This window comes from Palaemon carinicauda, chromosome 8, assembly GCF_036898095.1.
Source record: "Palaemon carinicauda isolate YSFRI2023 chromosome 8, ASM3689809v2, whole genome shotgun sequence".
Classification (NCBI taxonomy): domain Eukaryota; kingdom Metazoa; phylum Arthropoda; class Malacostraca; order Decapoda; family Palaemonidae; genus Palaemon; species Palaemon carinicauda.
This window is the reverse complement of record NC_090732.1, coordinates 126,575,564-126,591,353: the sequence shown is the minus strand read 5'-3', so window position 1 is coordinate 126,591,353 and position 15,790 is coordinate 126,575,564. Positions and strand designations below refer to the sequence as shown.

Sequence of the window (15,790 nt, the reverse complement as noted above, 5' to 3'; positions counted from 1 at the left end):
TGCAGTTATAATAAAGAAGTACTTACCGTCTGCCAGATGACAAGAGGGAAGTGCTCATTATAGAGCTCCCCACTAATGACTTGGTCAGCTGCTTGGGAAATTGCATCAGCTACGACTGGGTCTAATCCAAATTCTTTATTAACTTCAGCTGCTGCCTTCTTCAAAACTCCAAATGCTTTTATGACAGGCATCTGAAAATATTTGTAGATAAGTATAAGGAGTACAGTAACAGAAATTACACAAAACCAAGGTAGACGAATTCATAACCTTTCTAACAGTGGAAATAATATACTGTAATGTCTAATTTTCATTTACAATTACTGTGCATGATCATGTACCTCCATATGTAATTTATATAATTTGTAATTTCAGATGATTTTTAAAGAACCATTTTTTCAAGCTGATCAAATTTTACTTTTTATTACAGAATCGTTATTCTAACTCCTTTGGTACACATCCTTGATATTTTAGTTAATATTTATATATGATGTCATCTAAAATACTTATTTCAGTTGTCACTTGTGGTATGAAAGACATCAAAGAGTGTGGTCTTTTCCACAAAGGATGAGTTCTACGCAAAACACATGGCATATTTTTAGAAATAATTTCACTTTTTATTTGCATATTTCCTCTTATAACTGAAACTGTCCACTTTACCTGAATTTTGTGCACAGCTACATTTACTTCCTATCACTGGCAATTTGTCTTCACATGCAATACAGATACCATACACAATAACATTTCTATTCCATTGCCTTTGTAAATCTAATTATATGTACTGTATTACTCAGAGTAACATTACTGTTGTAGCTTTATTTTTTGGTGTGTTACCACCTGTTACAAGCTCATTTCTTATATAAATGCTCTTGTTGAATACTCCTTTCAGTTGAAAGAGAGAAAGCATTTTTGGATATCAAGGAAGAAATGATACTTACAGGCATGCGTTCAGTCTCCCCACCAATGGGAAAGTTCATGACCGATCGAACCGTCTGCGCGCCATAGTATTTTGAGTTTGGCACTTCTAGTTCTCCAAATGTATCTGCTTCCTTGCGAACACCTTCTTTGCTTCCCTAAAATTCAAAATTTCCTTCAATACTACTAATAATATTGTACTACAGTTTTAATAAAGTAAAAATACTCTCCTATTAAAATAAGAATACAGGTACTGTAAAAATATTTATAGTTAATGCATGCCTTTGGACTAAAAGTACAAAAAAACTACTTTATTCTACTCTGTTTACGTAACTACCATATGAAAATTGCAGAAGTCAAAATTCTACTGTCTACATATATTTCAAACATGCTGTACTAATTAAAGCACACTCATTTTTCTTAAAACTTGAATGATCTACGTTCTTGGTACCAAACTGTACCATAAAAAATACAAAAATAGATATTGAAATTACTTTGTGCAACATATTTAACAAGCGGAATCACTCTCGTATTCACACTAAGACCTTCAGGTGGGGTGCATATAGGGGTACGTAACCGAGAATAGCCTAGGTTAGGTTACCCCAAAATTATTGTCTGACATACAGTATACTGTACTACTACATAGAACCATTGAAGTATCTATTCAAAACATAACACCCAAAATTATAGTTGAATCAATCAAATCACTGGGAATACTAATCAATACGCATTAGATAGGCTCCTATTCGCACTTTCCATATCCAGCGCCGATACTGACAAGTACACAGTGGTTTGCACCTCTGTGCAATTAAAGTAATGTGTGGATACGAGAGGGATTAGAGTATATAATATCAAATATTATACGATGTAACTAAAATGAAGAGCAACAACAATATAACTACAAAACTAAGGCAACTGAATGGAAAGTAGGTTTCTTAAGATAAATTTAATATAGTGCTGAATCTTCAAAAAGCCTTTAAACTGAATTTACATTAATAAGACAAAGAAGCTATTACGCAGCATTTTATACAATTGGTGAGGCTATATTGAAGTGGGTAACACATTGAATAGAAATGTATTCAACCCCTTCTAAAACAATAACCCAGCAGGTATATTATTAAAAATATCCAATTTAATAAGGAAAATAAAAACTGCCTAATGATAATTTAGAAACAATATAATGTTTTCTGAATTAGAAGTTACCCAGAAGTCTTAAATTTACAGTCCACTCTTAATTTTTTACGTCAAAACTTGTAAATCATTTTTTTTTTAAATGGATAAGATTTGAATTTTAAGAGAGCTATATCAATAATTTTGTCTCAAGCACATCCTGGAGAATTTTATGAATTGCTATTAAGCACAATTGTAATCAAGAGCAATTTTAACAGTTTATTATTAAGTATTTGATTGTCAAATCCTTTACAGGAGTTTTAAACAATTCCTAGAGTCTGGGGTATCCTTGTAGTGTATGAACTTTCAATATATAAGGTAAATGAAAAGAGATGAACAGTAGGAGGCATAGGGTCTGTGTTAGGGCTATAAAATGGCGTTCATTATAACTAGAACATAATTGTGTTTATTGGTATAATAAAAGCATGCATTTAACATCAGAGCAACAACTACTATATACCAGCCTAGTGTCACTGTTGGGGTGGTATTTAAAGTTCTGGTGTTTTAAAACAATTCTTTATTTATGCAAGTCACAGGTGATAAGTATCATATAATTCAAGTTGTCTCACAATTACAACAGGATAATTGCCATGAATTATTCCCCATGGAACATTTCCCAAGGAATGGATCGGCCAATGAGGATCAATTGACTGCCCACCACTTTCCGCTGACTTTACCTTAATGGATTTTTTTTTTCTTTTTCTTTTGTTTATTGTCAAACCAATTAGTGTTGGTGATCTAAAAAAAATACATCAAGAGATGCATTTCAAGAAATCAATGAACAAAGGGAATAGTGCAACACTTGTTTGTAGAGCAAAAGCTAGATTTCAAAGCTGAGTAAATTTTGATGGACAGCAGTTTCAGTGGCTGCATTATAAAGATTTTCAGGGCATTTTATTTGTACTGTACTATTGTATACAATAAAATTTAATTGTAAACATAAAATTCTTTTTATAAAAATTCACTTGGATTAACAAATATAACTCTACTAAATGTAATAAATGTTATTTACTATCCACCTACTTTTGGTTTGCCCTGTAGTGTAATACCCAATCAAAACAAAAATCAAATACTGTACCAGGTAACTAAATCAAGTACAATACTAGATAACTAGATCACAGAAACAGGTATAAATAAAGCTGAAGTATATTACTTGGTAATACAACATCATTGAGTTAATTCAAAATTATTTCAAAATTACGTTGTGAATAATACTGAAATACTTTTGAACCAACCCAAAAATTTTGCATTACAAATTACAGTAATATACTTCAGCTTTATTTATTATCATTATTATTATTACTTGCTAAGCTGTAACCCTACTTGGAAAAGCAGGATACTATAAGCCCAAGGGCTCCAACTGGGAAAATAGCCCAGTGAGGAAATGAAATAGGGAAATAAATCACGAGAATTTTAAGAACAATAGTAAAATAAATCTTTCATATATATACTATAAAAACTTGAAAATAACAAGAGGATTAAAACTTCAAAATAACAAGAGGAAGAGAAACAAGATAGAATAGTAAGCCCAAGAGTACCCTCAAGCAAGAGACTCTAAACCCAAGACAGTGGATGACCATGTTACAGGCTATAAGCTCTACTTAAGACTAGAGCACAATGGTTTGATTTTGGAGTGTCTTTCTCCTACAAGAGCTGCTTACCATAGTTACAGTCTCTCTCCTACCCTTACCAAGAGGAAAGTAGCCACTGAACACTTACAGTGCAGTAGTTAGCCCATTTCTGTGATAATGTAATTATCTAGAACAGTAATTGATTTTATGATCATATACTGAAAGTTTATGGAACATGAAACTTCACTGTAATTGAAGCAAATCAAATTTTAATTGTTTTTATAAGAACAAAATTCAATGGTTTGTACTGTATTAAGACAGTTAATACCACTAGAAAGAAAATCCTTATAAATTGGGGATTATGACATTTAGTTTAAGAGACAAGATCCAGGCAATCTGAACCAACCGCCTTATAAAATAACAACAAACATTTTGTCTGTGCTAAATGATTTTTCTTTAAATCAAAAGATGACTATGATGTGCCAAACAAAATAACCTGTATACAAAAAGGTAAGTAAAAAAAACAAAGCATGATGTGAGAAAAAATATTTATATCTCAAAAGCATTTAATACCTGTAGAGGGTAGATAATAATTAGAAAGCAAACTTCTGCGCATCTGACAAAAATTAAAAAGCAAATTTCTGTGCATGTGACAATAAATGAAAAACAAATTTCTGTGCATGTGATAAGAACTAAGAAACAAATCTCTGTGCAAGTGACAAGAATTAATAAAACAAATTTTTCTGTGCATTTGACAAGAATTAAAAAGCAAATTTTTCTGTGCTCTTGACAAGAATTAAAATGCAAATTCCTGTGCATGTGACAAGAATTAAAAACAAATTTCTGTGCATCTGACAAGAATTAAAAAGCAAATTTCTGTGCATTTGATAAGAATTGCAACAATAAAAAACTTTATGCTGCCTTCGTCAGCCAGACAAGGTTTGTATTTTTGAGAAATGAAAGAAAAGCTTACCAAACGTTTTCCAAATTTGAGATCCTTTCCTGGTTTTTCAGAGGGCTTGAACTGCACTTACAAGAAGCAAAATGGTGACAAAATTACTCACACTAAAGATTATACAGTATTCACAAATTCTACTTGTGTAGTTTTTTGTTATAAAATTTTATGTGGATATATGAAGCAATAATAACAATAGCATTAAAAAGTCACTTCTTTAGTATTCCTTATATTGTAACAAATTGTATGACATCAAATTAATTCTTAAAAACACAGAATTATTTTTACTATGAAGCAAATACTGTGTAAGATTTGTTGAACAGGAGTAATCAACTTCCATATTAACCTTTGTTCTTAGTTTTATATTAGATCAGATCAGTGTTATAACTACCATCTAATATCTAAATCAATAAGTAAATTATTAAGGGTAGGAGTATTACCCATCATGAATAAAAAACAAACAACCTGAATAGTTTTGGAAGAATTTTAAGAATTAAATACGTAAATAATACTTCCAAACAAAATGAGGATAAAATATATAGGCACTTGAGATTATCATTAATTTCTAAACATGATTTTCACTTGGAAATATCATCAATTCCTAAAAATGTTATTTTGATAATAAAATAAATTTTTTAATATACTTACCCGGTGATTATATAGCTGCAACTCTGTTGCCCGACAGACAACTCTACGGTAAAAACTCGCCAGCGATCGCTACACAGGTTGCGGGTGTGCCCAACAGCGCCATCTGTCGTCCAGATACCCAGTACTCAATGTAAACAAAGACTCAATTTTCTCCTCGTCCCACTGCGTCTCTATTGGGGAGGAAGGGAGGGTCCTTTAATTTATAATCACCGGGTAAGTATATTCAAAAATTTATTTTATTATCAAAATAACATTTTTCAATATTTAACTTAGCCGGTGATTATATAGCTGATTCACACCCAGGGGGGTGGGTAGAGACCAGCAATATATGTTTACACTTTTATGAGCTAAGAGTTTTTATTTCATTTTGGAAGTTATCAAAATAACAAAAACAAAATAAATAGGTACCTGGTAAGGAAGTCGACTTGAACAATTACTCTGCCTTTTAAGTACGTCTTCCTTACGGAGCCTCGTGATCCTCTTAGGATGCTGATCGACCCCTAGGATCTGAAGTATCAAGGGTTGCAACCCATACAACAGGACCTCATCAAAACCCCTAATCTAGGCGCTCTCAAGAAATGACTTTGACCACCCGCCAAATCAACCAGGATGCGAAAGGCTTCTTAGCCTTCCGGACAACCCAAAAAACAACAATAAAAACATTTCAAGAGAAAGATTAAAAGGGTATGGAATTAGGGAATTGTAGTGGTTGAGCCCTCACCCACTACTGCACTCGCTGCTACGAATGGTCCCAGTGTGTAGCAGTTCTTGTAAAGAGACTGGACATCTTTCAAGTAAAATGACGCGAACACTGACTTGCTTCTCCAATAGGTTGCGTCCATTATACTTTGCAGAGATATATTTTGCTTAAAGGCCACGGAAGTTGTTACAGCTCTAACTTCGTGCGTCTTCACCTTAAGCAAAGTTCGGTCTTCCTCACTCAGATGTGAATGAGCTTCTCGTATTAACAATCTGATAAAGTCTGACCAAGCATTCTTTGACAAAGGCAAGGATGGTTTCTTAACTGAACACCATAAAGCTTCAGATTGGCCTTGTAAAGGTTTAGTACTTAAATAGAACTTAAGAGCTCTAACAGGGCATAAGACTCTTTCTAGTTCATTGCCTACGATCTCCGATAAGCTGGGGATATCGAAAGATTTAGGCCAAGGCCGAGAAGGCAGCTCGTTTTTGGCTAGAAAACCAAGTTGTAGCGAACAAGTGGCTTTTTCTGACGAAAATCCTATGTTCTTGCTGAAGGCATGAATCTCACTGACTCTTTTAGCCGAGGCTAAGCATACCAGGAAAAGAGTCTTAAGACTGAGATCTTTCAGGGAGGCTGATTGTAACGGCTCCAACCTGTCTGACATGAAGAATCTTAGTACCACGTCTAAATTCCATCCAGGGGTAGCCAAACGACGCTCCTTGGTGGTCTCAAAAGACTTAAGGAGGTCTTGCAGATCTTTATGTTTGGAAAGATCTAAGCCTCTATGCCGGAAGACCGATGCCAACATGCTTCTGTAGCCCTTGATAGTGGGAGCTGAAAGGGATCGTCCTTTTCTCAGGTATAAGAGAAAAACAGCTATTTGAGCTACAGAGGTACTGGTCGAGGATACAGAAACTGACTTGCACCAGTCTCGGAAGACTTCCCACTTCGATTGGTAGACTCTAATGGAAGAAGCTCTCCTTGCTCTAGCAATCGCACTGGCTGCTTCCTTCGAAAAGCCTCTAGCTCTCGAGAGTCTTTCGATAGTCTGAAGGCAGTCAGACGAAGAGCGTGGAGGCTTTGGAGTACCTTCTTTACGTGTGGCTGACGTAGAAGGTCTACCCTTAGAGGAAGATTACTGGGAACGTCTACTAACCATCGAAGTATCTCGGTGAACCATTCTCTCGCGGGCCAGAGGGAAGCAACTAACGTCAACCTTGTCCCTTTGTGAGAGGCGAACTTCTGCAGTACCTTGTTGACAATCTTGAACGGTGGGAATGCGTAGAGATCCAGATGTGACCAATCTAGGAGGAAAGCATCTATATGTATTGCTGCTGGGTCCGGGACTGGAGAGCAATAGATTGGAAGCCTCTTGGTCAGCGAGGTTGCAAAGAGATCTATAGATGGTTTTACCCCAAGTGGCCCTAAGTCTCTTGCACACATCCTTGTGGAGGGTCCATTCGGTTGGAATTACTTGCCCTTTCCGACTGAGACAATCTGCTATGACGTTCAAGTCGCCTTGGATGAACCTCGTTACTAGGGAGATGTCTTGACCTTTTGACCAGATGAGCAGGTCCCTTGCGATCTCGTACAACGTCAGTGAGTGGGTACCTCCTTGTTTGGAGATGTACGCCAAGGCCGTGGTGATGTCCGAGTTAACTTCCACCACTTTGCCTCGAAGGAGAGACTTGAAGCTTTTCAAGGCCAGATGTACTGCCAACAGCTCCTTGCAGTTGATATGCATGCTCCTCTGACTCGAGTTCCACAGTCCTGAGCATTCCCGACCGTCTAGTGTCGCGCCCCAGCCCACATCCGATGCGTCCGAGAAGAGAACGTGGTTGGGAGTCTGAACAGCCAGGGGAAGACCCTCTCTTAGGTTGATATTGTCCTTCCACCAAGTCAGACAAGACTTTATCTTTTCGGAAACCGGGATCGAGACCGCTTCTAGCGTCTTGTCCTTTTTCCAGTGAAAAGCTAGATGGTATTGAAGAGGACGGAGGTGTAGTCTTCCTAGTGACACAAAATGTTCCACAGATGACAGCGTCCCTACCAGACTCATCCACAGCCTGACTGAGCAGCGTTCCTTCTTCAGCATCTTCTGGATGGATAGCAGGGCTTGATCTATTCTGGGGGCTGATCGTCTTGTTGTTCAGCAACGTCCTCATCAGAGGGTTCCTCATCCGAAAACTGATGAGGAAACGGCAACGGAGTGGGCAACGTCTGGCTCGCTGAGTCCGGTCGCACTGGTGCATGCGTGACGGAGCCGGACGCAACATCATGGAACTACTGCACAGTCTGTGAACTGTCAACAACCATGGGTGCGCGAGGAAGCACAGCGTCAACCCGAGACTGTCTAGACCGTCTGGGTTGTGCAGTCAACACCCTACCGGGTTGCTGAGGTTGATGCACTGCGTCAAAACAAGTCACCTCTGCTGGTTGTTGAACGTCCTGAACGTCAACAACCACCTCCGAGCGTCGCTTAACGTCAACGTGCGGCTGGCAACCCACACTGGGTCGCATCGGTGGAGGAACCACCTCAACTGGCAGACGCGAGTAGGTTACCTCAGCGTCAACAGGGCGCACAACCGACCGGTTGGAAGGTTGTTGGCCAGAAGGTTCGGTAGCAACCTTCTCTGCATTAAAGTCCTCTATCAAGGACGCAAGCTTGGACTGCATGTCTTGCAGCAAAGCCCATTTAGGGTCTACGGGAGCAGGTGTGGCAACAGACGGGGTTAGCGACTGAGGCGGTACCGCTTACCATCCCTGAAAGCCTTGTTATGCATGACATAATTGTACAGCAAAACTTCAAAGGCTCGAAAACAGCTGTGAAGTTGACCTGTAAACAACTTGGAGCGTCTCCTAGCCAGGCGCCAGGGAGAGTCTACGAGAATTGAGAAGTCTATCTGGGCAGAGGCATGAACTCCCAAGCCGAGAACTTCTCTCGTGTCATATCAGACTCTCGCTCTATAAACCAGTTTAAAAGAAGGGAAAGCAAAGGCTGTATCCCCCAAACTCCTCCTGGTGAAAAATCAGTCGCCTAGCCAACGTAAAGCTCTCTAGGAGAGCGAGAGAGCACTAGCTTAAAAACAACGGCTTCGAAGTAGCTAGGCCTAGTGTAAGCTCTGACGTTTAGGCGAACGAGGAGCAGCAGTTACAAAAAGATCCGGACAAAGATCCTTAAAAAAATCATCATGATTTAATTAAGGTCCATAGGAGGCTAAGCAGCTTTAGGCTCCTCTCCATCTGACAGAGTCCTCAAGGGAATATCAGTAGGAGGGGGAACAGCAACTTCCTCATCTACAGGAACCTTGTCCGATAAAAGCTGAGTCTCAAGCAAGGGAGAGACCTACCGTTGTGGCAATGCTTTACAAGCAGAGTCCACACTCACTGGTGCATTAGTAGCGGACCAGAACGCAACGTCATGTAACTGCTTGACAGTCTGTGAACTGTCAACAACTGAACTGTCAACCAAAACAGGTGCGTGAGGACGCACAGTGTCCACTCGAGACTGCTTTGACTGCCTAGACTGAGCAGTCAAAACAACTCTAGAATGCGGAGGTTGACGCACAGCGTCAAAACAAGTCAACTCCGATTGTTAGTGAACGTCTTGAACGTCAACAGGAGCATCAGCCAGTGGCCTAACGTCCAAATGCGGCTGAAAAACCACACGAGACCGCATCGAGTGTGGTTCTAAACAACCTGACTGACGTGACTAAGCTACGCCAACGTCAACAGTAAGCACAAAGGAACGTTAGGTTGGCTGAAAGCCAGGATATCGATGAGATAAACGGCTAGACTCAACGGACTAATCGGCAGAATAGTCTTCCATAAGGGAGGCAAGCATATTTGCCATACAACCCATTAAGGATCAACGGAAATGGTTGTGGTAAGAGACGAGGGTAACGTCTGTGACCGCAACACTTTGCCAACAAAAAAAGACTCTCGGAGTCTGTGTTACGCTTTTGTTAGGCGGCGAGCAGTTATCCGATGACTGCATAGGGTCAGAGCTGTCCTAATGGTTGTAACCAGGACGCTGGACCTGTCCTGAAAGGACTGACTTTCGCTTAAGGGCTTCGAAACCTTGTGACAGGTTTCTTATGTGAAAAGCCTTCGGATGACGAGGAGAAACAACGTCTCTCTCGTCTTATGGTAGGGGAGATCTTGGTAAGATACACCCGATACCATAGAGGGAAAACGTCTGTTCGTTGATCAAGGCCTCTCGAACCCATAAGTCGTTTGACATTACTTCTCCCCTGGGCTTGGGAGCATGCAAGAGGTCCCGGACTAGGTGAACGACAGGCACGAACAGACGAACCCTCGGACGCAACACTGTAACACTTTGCGCATATCACTTTATCACTTCGATTTTCTGTTTTGCACTTATTTCACTGAAATCGAAACTTTTACTGATTTCTACCTGAAACACGCAATTCTACCCTTCATTAAAAGGTAGTAATTGCGAAATCAGTCGTATAATGCAAGCTCATTAATACCAGCAAAAAACAGAAAACATATTTTAAGATAAAAAAATCAGTGGCTGGGAAAGAGACTAAACACTAGTTCATATAACTACGTTTTCAATCTCTCACCGCACATAGCCTGGGGACGAGAATAAAAAACTAAAAACGTTTTATCCTTCCTCCCCGTACAGCGACTAGGGACGAGAGTAACACGAGAACAACGTTACCCGCTTGAACGGAACGTTTTCTCTCCTCTCTCTCCCTCCATCTCTATCTCTCTCTCTCTTTCTCTCTTGATTTCGCACCTAAGAGAAGAGCCCAATTATATTTCGTCAAAAGAACATGTTATTTGACTAAAGGAAAAAACTGAAAGGTTTTTCAAATAAAAAGTTCCTTTAAAATAGAATTTAAAACATTTAAGCTAAGAAAGAATGAACAAAACGTCAGAATCGATTTACTCTTACTGCAAAGTGAAACCGTGATACACTCTCTCTCTATCGTAACGATAGAGCGCATGTTGAACGTCCTGAACGTCAACAACTGCGTAGCATAAATAAACTAAACGTTAGTTCATCTTTGAAAACAGTACAAAGACTATCAAAGAAATTCTTTCATAAAATATTACATTTAAAAAGTTTTAAATCCTTAGCTCTTTAAAAGCTAATTACGATATAAAGGGCTCAACGTTGATTAACTTCGGTATCCAAGTTAGGACCGCCTACTCTCAGGAAAGGTCTATATAAACAAAACATTAAAATTATTTTTATATGTTTATAATAAATGGAAAGTTAATCGAAGAGGCCTAATAAAGGCGGAGAGATATAAAATATATAGAGGAAAATCTATAACGTGATAAGATAATTACTAAAAGCCTAAACACACTTCCGTCTAAGGGAAGGGTCGGCCATTTAAAAGTGAAAGAAAGTCCATACTCTCTTTGTCACCATAATTAAATCTATCCAAAACGAGTTCAAGATTTAAGATGAAGATAAAACACCTGCATAGCGAAAGCTCAAAACTAGAATAAAGTACTTCACCAATTAGTTGTGAAAAAACTCCAGTTTAGCAACAGCGAGTAAGTACGTCTTGTCGATAGCTCGACAGAGAGAAAATTGAGTCTTTGTTTACATTGAGTACTGGGTATCTGGACGACAGATGGCGCTGTTGGGCACACCCGCAACCTGTGTAGCGATCGCTGGCGAGTTTTTACCGTAGAGTTGTCTGTCGGGCAACAGAGTTGCAGCTATATAATCACCGGCTAAGTTAAATATTGAAAAAATGACCTACACTACATCATTATTTATTTCATTTTCATGCTCGCCAAATATTTATGGCAAGGCTTGCTGATATATCAAAATAAAAACTTCCTTACCTTGCTCAAGCCTTCGATAAACTATGAGGAGAGGGTTTTACTGTAGTCAGATTCAGTAAATATCAAAGGCTAAAAACCCACTAAATGGGAGTTTCATATACATAAATAACACTATCAATTATATCACAAAATACTTGGTAGTTCACTACTGTATAAGCTGCAACATTTATCTACTTTTATATGACAGACATCAAAATACATAAACAATTATCAGCAAATGCATTAATGAGCATGAATTATATTAACCATAACCTCATGCAGCTTCCAAAGTGCAATAGCTTTGTTACATTTACTGCTTACCTGCTTAACCTTTGTAGTTCCTATTTTTGTTTTCTGATGAAAGAATTTAAAACACATTAGGACAAGGTCATATTCTACTGTTATAAACAGAGCACATGAATATTTGTATAAACTACTTTAACAACACTGAGTGATAGTGAAATTGATGATACTATCTATTGATCTATAACTAATCAACAACAACAAATTATAAAATTTTCCTTATCTAAACTATGTGGACATAAATGTTACTAAAGACTAATATTGTGTTTTTGAGCCTTACATGAAAAACGAAAACAATAGTTAGTGGAAACAATTATATTAAGTTGTACACATTTTTCTAAATAATTTCTACTCTGCAGATATATTTCTTTTCAAATACCTTCACATTGCCAATCTTGAAAGACACCACTCAATTCAACTAAACTGCCTTATGAAGGATATTTTAGTTGGGTAGTTAGATGCCTCATTTGTCAATGTTATCAAGAAAGTTTTGGATACAGTAAAAAGGTTCAGGAAACATACTGAAGTTATCATTCTTTGTAGGCCTACCATTATTACAGTATTGCCATTAGAGGAAATACTGTTAAGTGTTACTGGTGTGTTTATGGGGATTTTGAACAGTTTTGATATTGTTACTAGCCAGAAATACCAGTATATATTTTTCAAGCTTTATGGATGGGTTAAATTAGACTATCGGTCTGAAAAACCTAGTTTCTGAAGGGAAGCTGACTGGGAAAAAAAAAAAGATGAGTGTGACCTAGACTTAGAGAGGCCTAAACGGAGGTTGCAGCCGACAACCCCTACAACAAGGTATGGATACGACTCCTTCATATGATTAGGTGAAGAACCTTAGATAAAGCTGTGCTCTTTAAGTTCTGTTTCCCTTTTAAAAGTGGCTTTTCAGTCAAAACTTCAGGAATTTCAAAAGGTCTATAATTTACAAAATACCGATTTCCACTCAATCAATTTCAACAAAACAGTTCAAAGTTTCCATAAATACACCAGGAACACTTCTTATTTTCTTTATTAGGAATATTGTACTATAATAGATATTTACCCCATTTACTTCCCAACATCCCAAATAAACATTTAACTAAGAATACTAATGCAAGTTGTCTCCATTTTTCAATTATACGACTTTAATTAGGCTACAATCAAAACTGGAATTCACTGTAAGAAATGGACAAGTGCTGGCTAGTTTGGCCTTTTTCTCTCCATGTTAAATGGGGCTGAGGCATAGTAACTTGCATATCAGTCTATTAAAATGTGAAGTATTTTTCACTCTGGCTCCATTATTTGTTTACATTTGCTATCTTGTGTTTTATGCATTTCTGACCATGATTATTGGGGGCAAACCACCCATTTATGAGTTTTAGGACTCTCTTAAATAAACACAATTATTGGGGACACCAGTGGGAAACCAAGACTTTTTGGGTGGGAGGAAATAAAAAAAAACACCACAAGTTACTGTATTTGCAGCAATGATAATGGTCAGAAATGCTAAATAAACACAAGATAACCAGTTGTAAAATTATAGGGTTCTTTTAAGTGGATGAAAATTAAATTATTAAAATTCCCTATGATTCACTTCACGTACTTCTAATGGTTTTTGCTCAGGATAGCTCGCTTCGCTCGCAAACAAACAATCTCACTGCTCCTACATTCTGGCAAATGGTACATGAATTTGCTGCGCACACCACCCCCAAGGGACACTATTTCAGGAATATTTTTTACTTTCACGTGAGCATCAATAGCTATACACTGAACGCAGTGTGTTTTCATAATATACAATTACCAGTATAGATTAAATTACACTAAATTTCAAAACAGATAGTAAATCTCTCTAGGAAATGTCTTTATGATGATAGTGAAGTTGAAACTGAAGGGGAGGATGGAAAAAATGGCTGTTGTAAAACAACACCCGGAAATTTGAGAATATATATTTAGAAGCTTGTAATTGGTAAAAAAAAGCCAGGTAATTATTAAGTCATTGTATATATATTAAATGCTCCGCAAACTAATCGGAACCAACGTACAGTATGTGCAATAACTTTCCATCAGTCTCTCAAATGTAAACAATGGACTTGTTATGAAAAATAAACTTCACATTTTAATAGACTGACATGTTAAGTAATTATGTCCCATCCCCAATTAAACATGTATAAAAATGCCAAACTAGCCAGCACTCGTCCATTTCGTACAGCGAATTCCAGTTTCACTAACAATTAAAATATAATATATTAACCATTTAATCTATGTCAGCAATTGATTATAATGAAAATGCTCTCTGTTCAGTGTACAACTAATGTTGCTCATGTGAAAGTAATAAAATATCCCCCGCAGTGACCCATAAGGCTGGCGTGCGCAGCACTTCCATGTACCATTTGCCAGACCATAGGAGCAATTAGATTATTTTTTTTTTTAGCAAGAAAAGTGAGCCAGGCCAGAGAAAAATCTATTAGAGGGTCATAAAGTGAATCATTGAGAATTTTGATACTTTAATTTTCAGTCACTTCTCTGCTTTCCCAGGTTACATTGCCTTGTAATACAGTAAAATAATACTGAATGAAGAGTGTGCTCTTATAAAAAAATTTTATTTTTCTTACCCAATAAACCCCTGGTTTTCCACTGGTGTCCCCATAATTAACCTTATATTAAGGAGGCCAAGATTTCACGAACGGGTGGTTTGCCCCAGTAATAATAGTCAGAAATGCATAAAACACAAGATCATGAGTAGGAAAATTACATGGTTCATGTATTTGGCTAGAAGTTAGAGAGTATCATACATTCACTGATTCTTAACTCCCTTTATTAGAGATTAGGCTAAACAATTCATGAACAGGTGATCAATAACCGAGAAGTAGCCATCACCTTTAAGATCTCGACCAAAAGAAGTTATCACCTATCTGATTATATAAGATTTAGGGTAAAACAATATCAACCAACGTATTAAGCATTCAACCATACAATCTGGTCCCATCACAGGCAACCCTACTCTCATAAAGTCTTAAATAATATCTGGAATATAAAGAAAATGAGCATGCGCTAATTAAAATGGGCGTGCCTCAAAAAACAGCATCCTTTTCCCGAAAATCTCGGAAAATCACGTTACTTCAGCCGATGTTTTACTGGACCGGCGAAATCCCGCAGACGACGCAACGGTTAAACCTAATACCAGTAATTTCTACTTAAAAGAAAACCATTAATTAAGATAACATTCCACAGTTAACTCTCACCATGATGTTGGTTGTTGCTATGCCAGCAGCATTGACAGGGACTGGCCCCCGTAGGCTGTTTACCATTCGACAAGATGAGATCCTTAGCGCAGCCATGTCTACTAGGATATTATGCTCGGCACAGGGCCACCCTCACAAACAACACGGCAAGAGAAGAAGAATCTGGGAGGACAGACGGGAATATTTTGGGCGGTTATTATATTAAAAATTATCGCATTATCATAGAAAATGGATTTACTCACCATAAAAGTATTTTTTATATTATTATTATTATTATTATTATTATTATTATTATTATTATTATTATTATTATTATTATTATTATTATTATTATTATTATTATTATTATTATTATTATTATTATTATTATTATTATTATTATTTATTTCCGACAGGAACGAGTGTCATTTTCGAAGAGAACGGACCTTTTTCTATAGCAAAAAAAAAGTAATTTTTTCCCTAGGGTACATTGGTTACATTA

General features: G+C 37.4%; 1 protein-coding gene across 3 annotated transcripts in view; it reads right to left on the bottom strand.

Annotated features, from left to right (window-relative positions):
- LOC137645900 (fumarate hydratase, mitochondrial-like) overlaps positions 1-15,480 on the bottom strand; it is a 73,354-nt gene extending 57,874 nt beyond the window's left edge. Inside the window, exons 1-6 of one of the 3 annotated variants that reach the window (XM_068378935.1) lie at positions 15,310-15,480; positions 12,092-12,124; positions 11,792-11,812; positions 4,627-4,677; positions 936-1,070; positions 27-191 (exon numbers count right to left, since the gene is read on the bottom strand). In XM_068378935.1, the coding sequence (XP_068235036.1) occupies positions 27-191; positions 936-1,070; positions 4,627-4,677; positions 11,792-11,812; positions 12,092-12,124; positions 15,310-15,405 (501 nt within the window). In that variant the 5' untranslated portion in view covers positions 15,406-15,480. The remainder of the gene's footprint in view (positions 1-26; positions 192-935; positions 1,071-4,626; positions 4,678-11,791; positions 11,813-12,091; positions 12,125-15,309) is intronic. The other 2 variants (XM_068378936.1, XM_068378937.1) reach the window with 2 other exon arrangements.
- Positions 15,481-15,790: the final 310 nt, after the last annotated feature.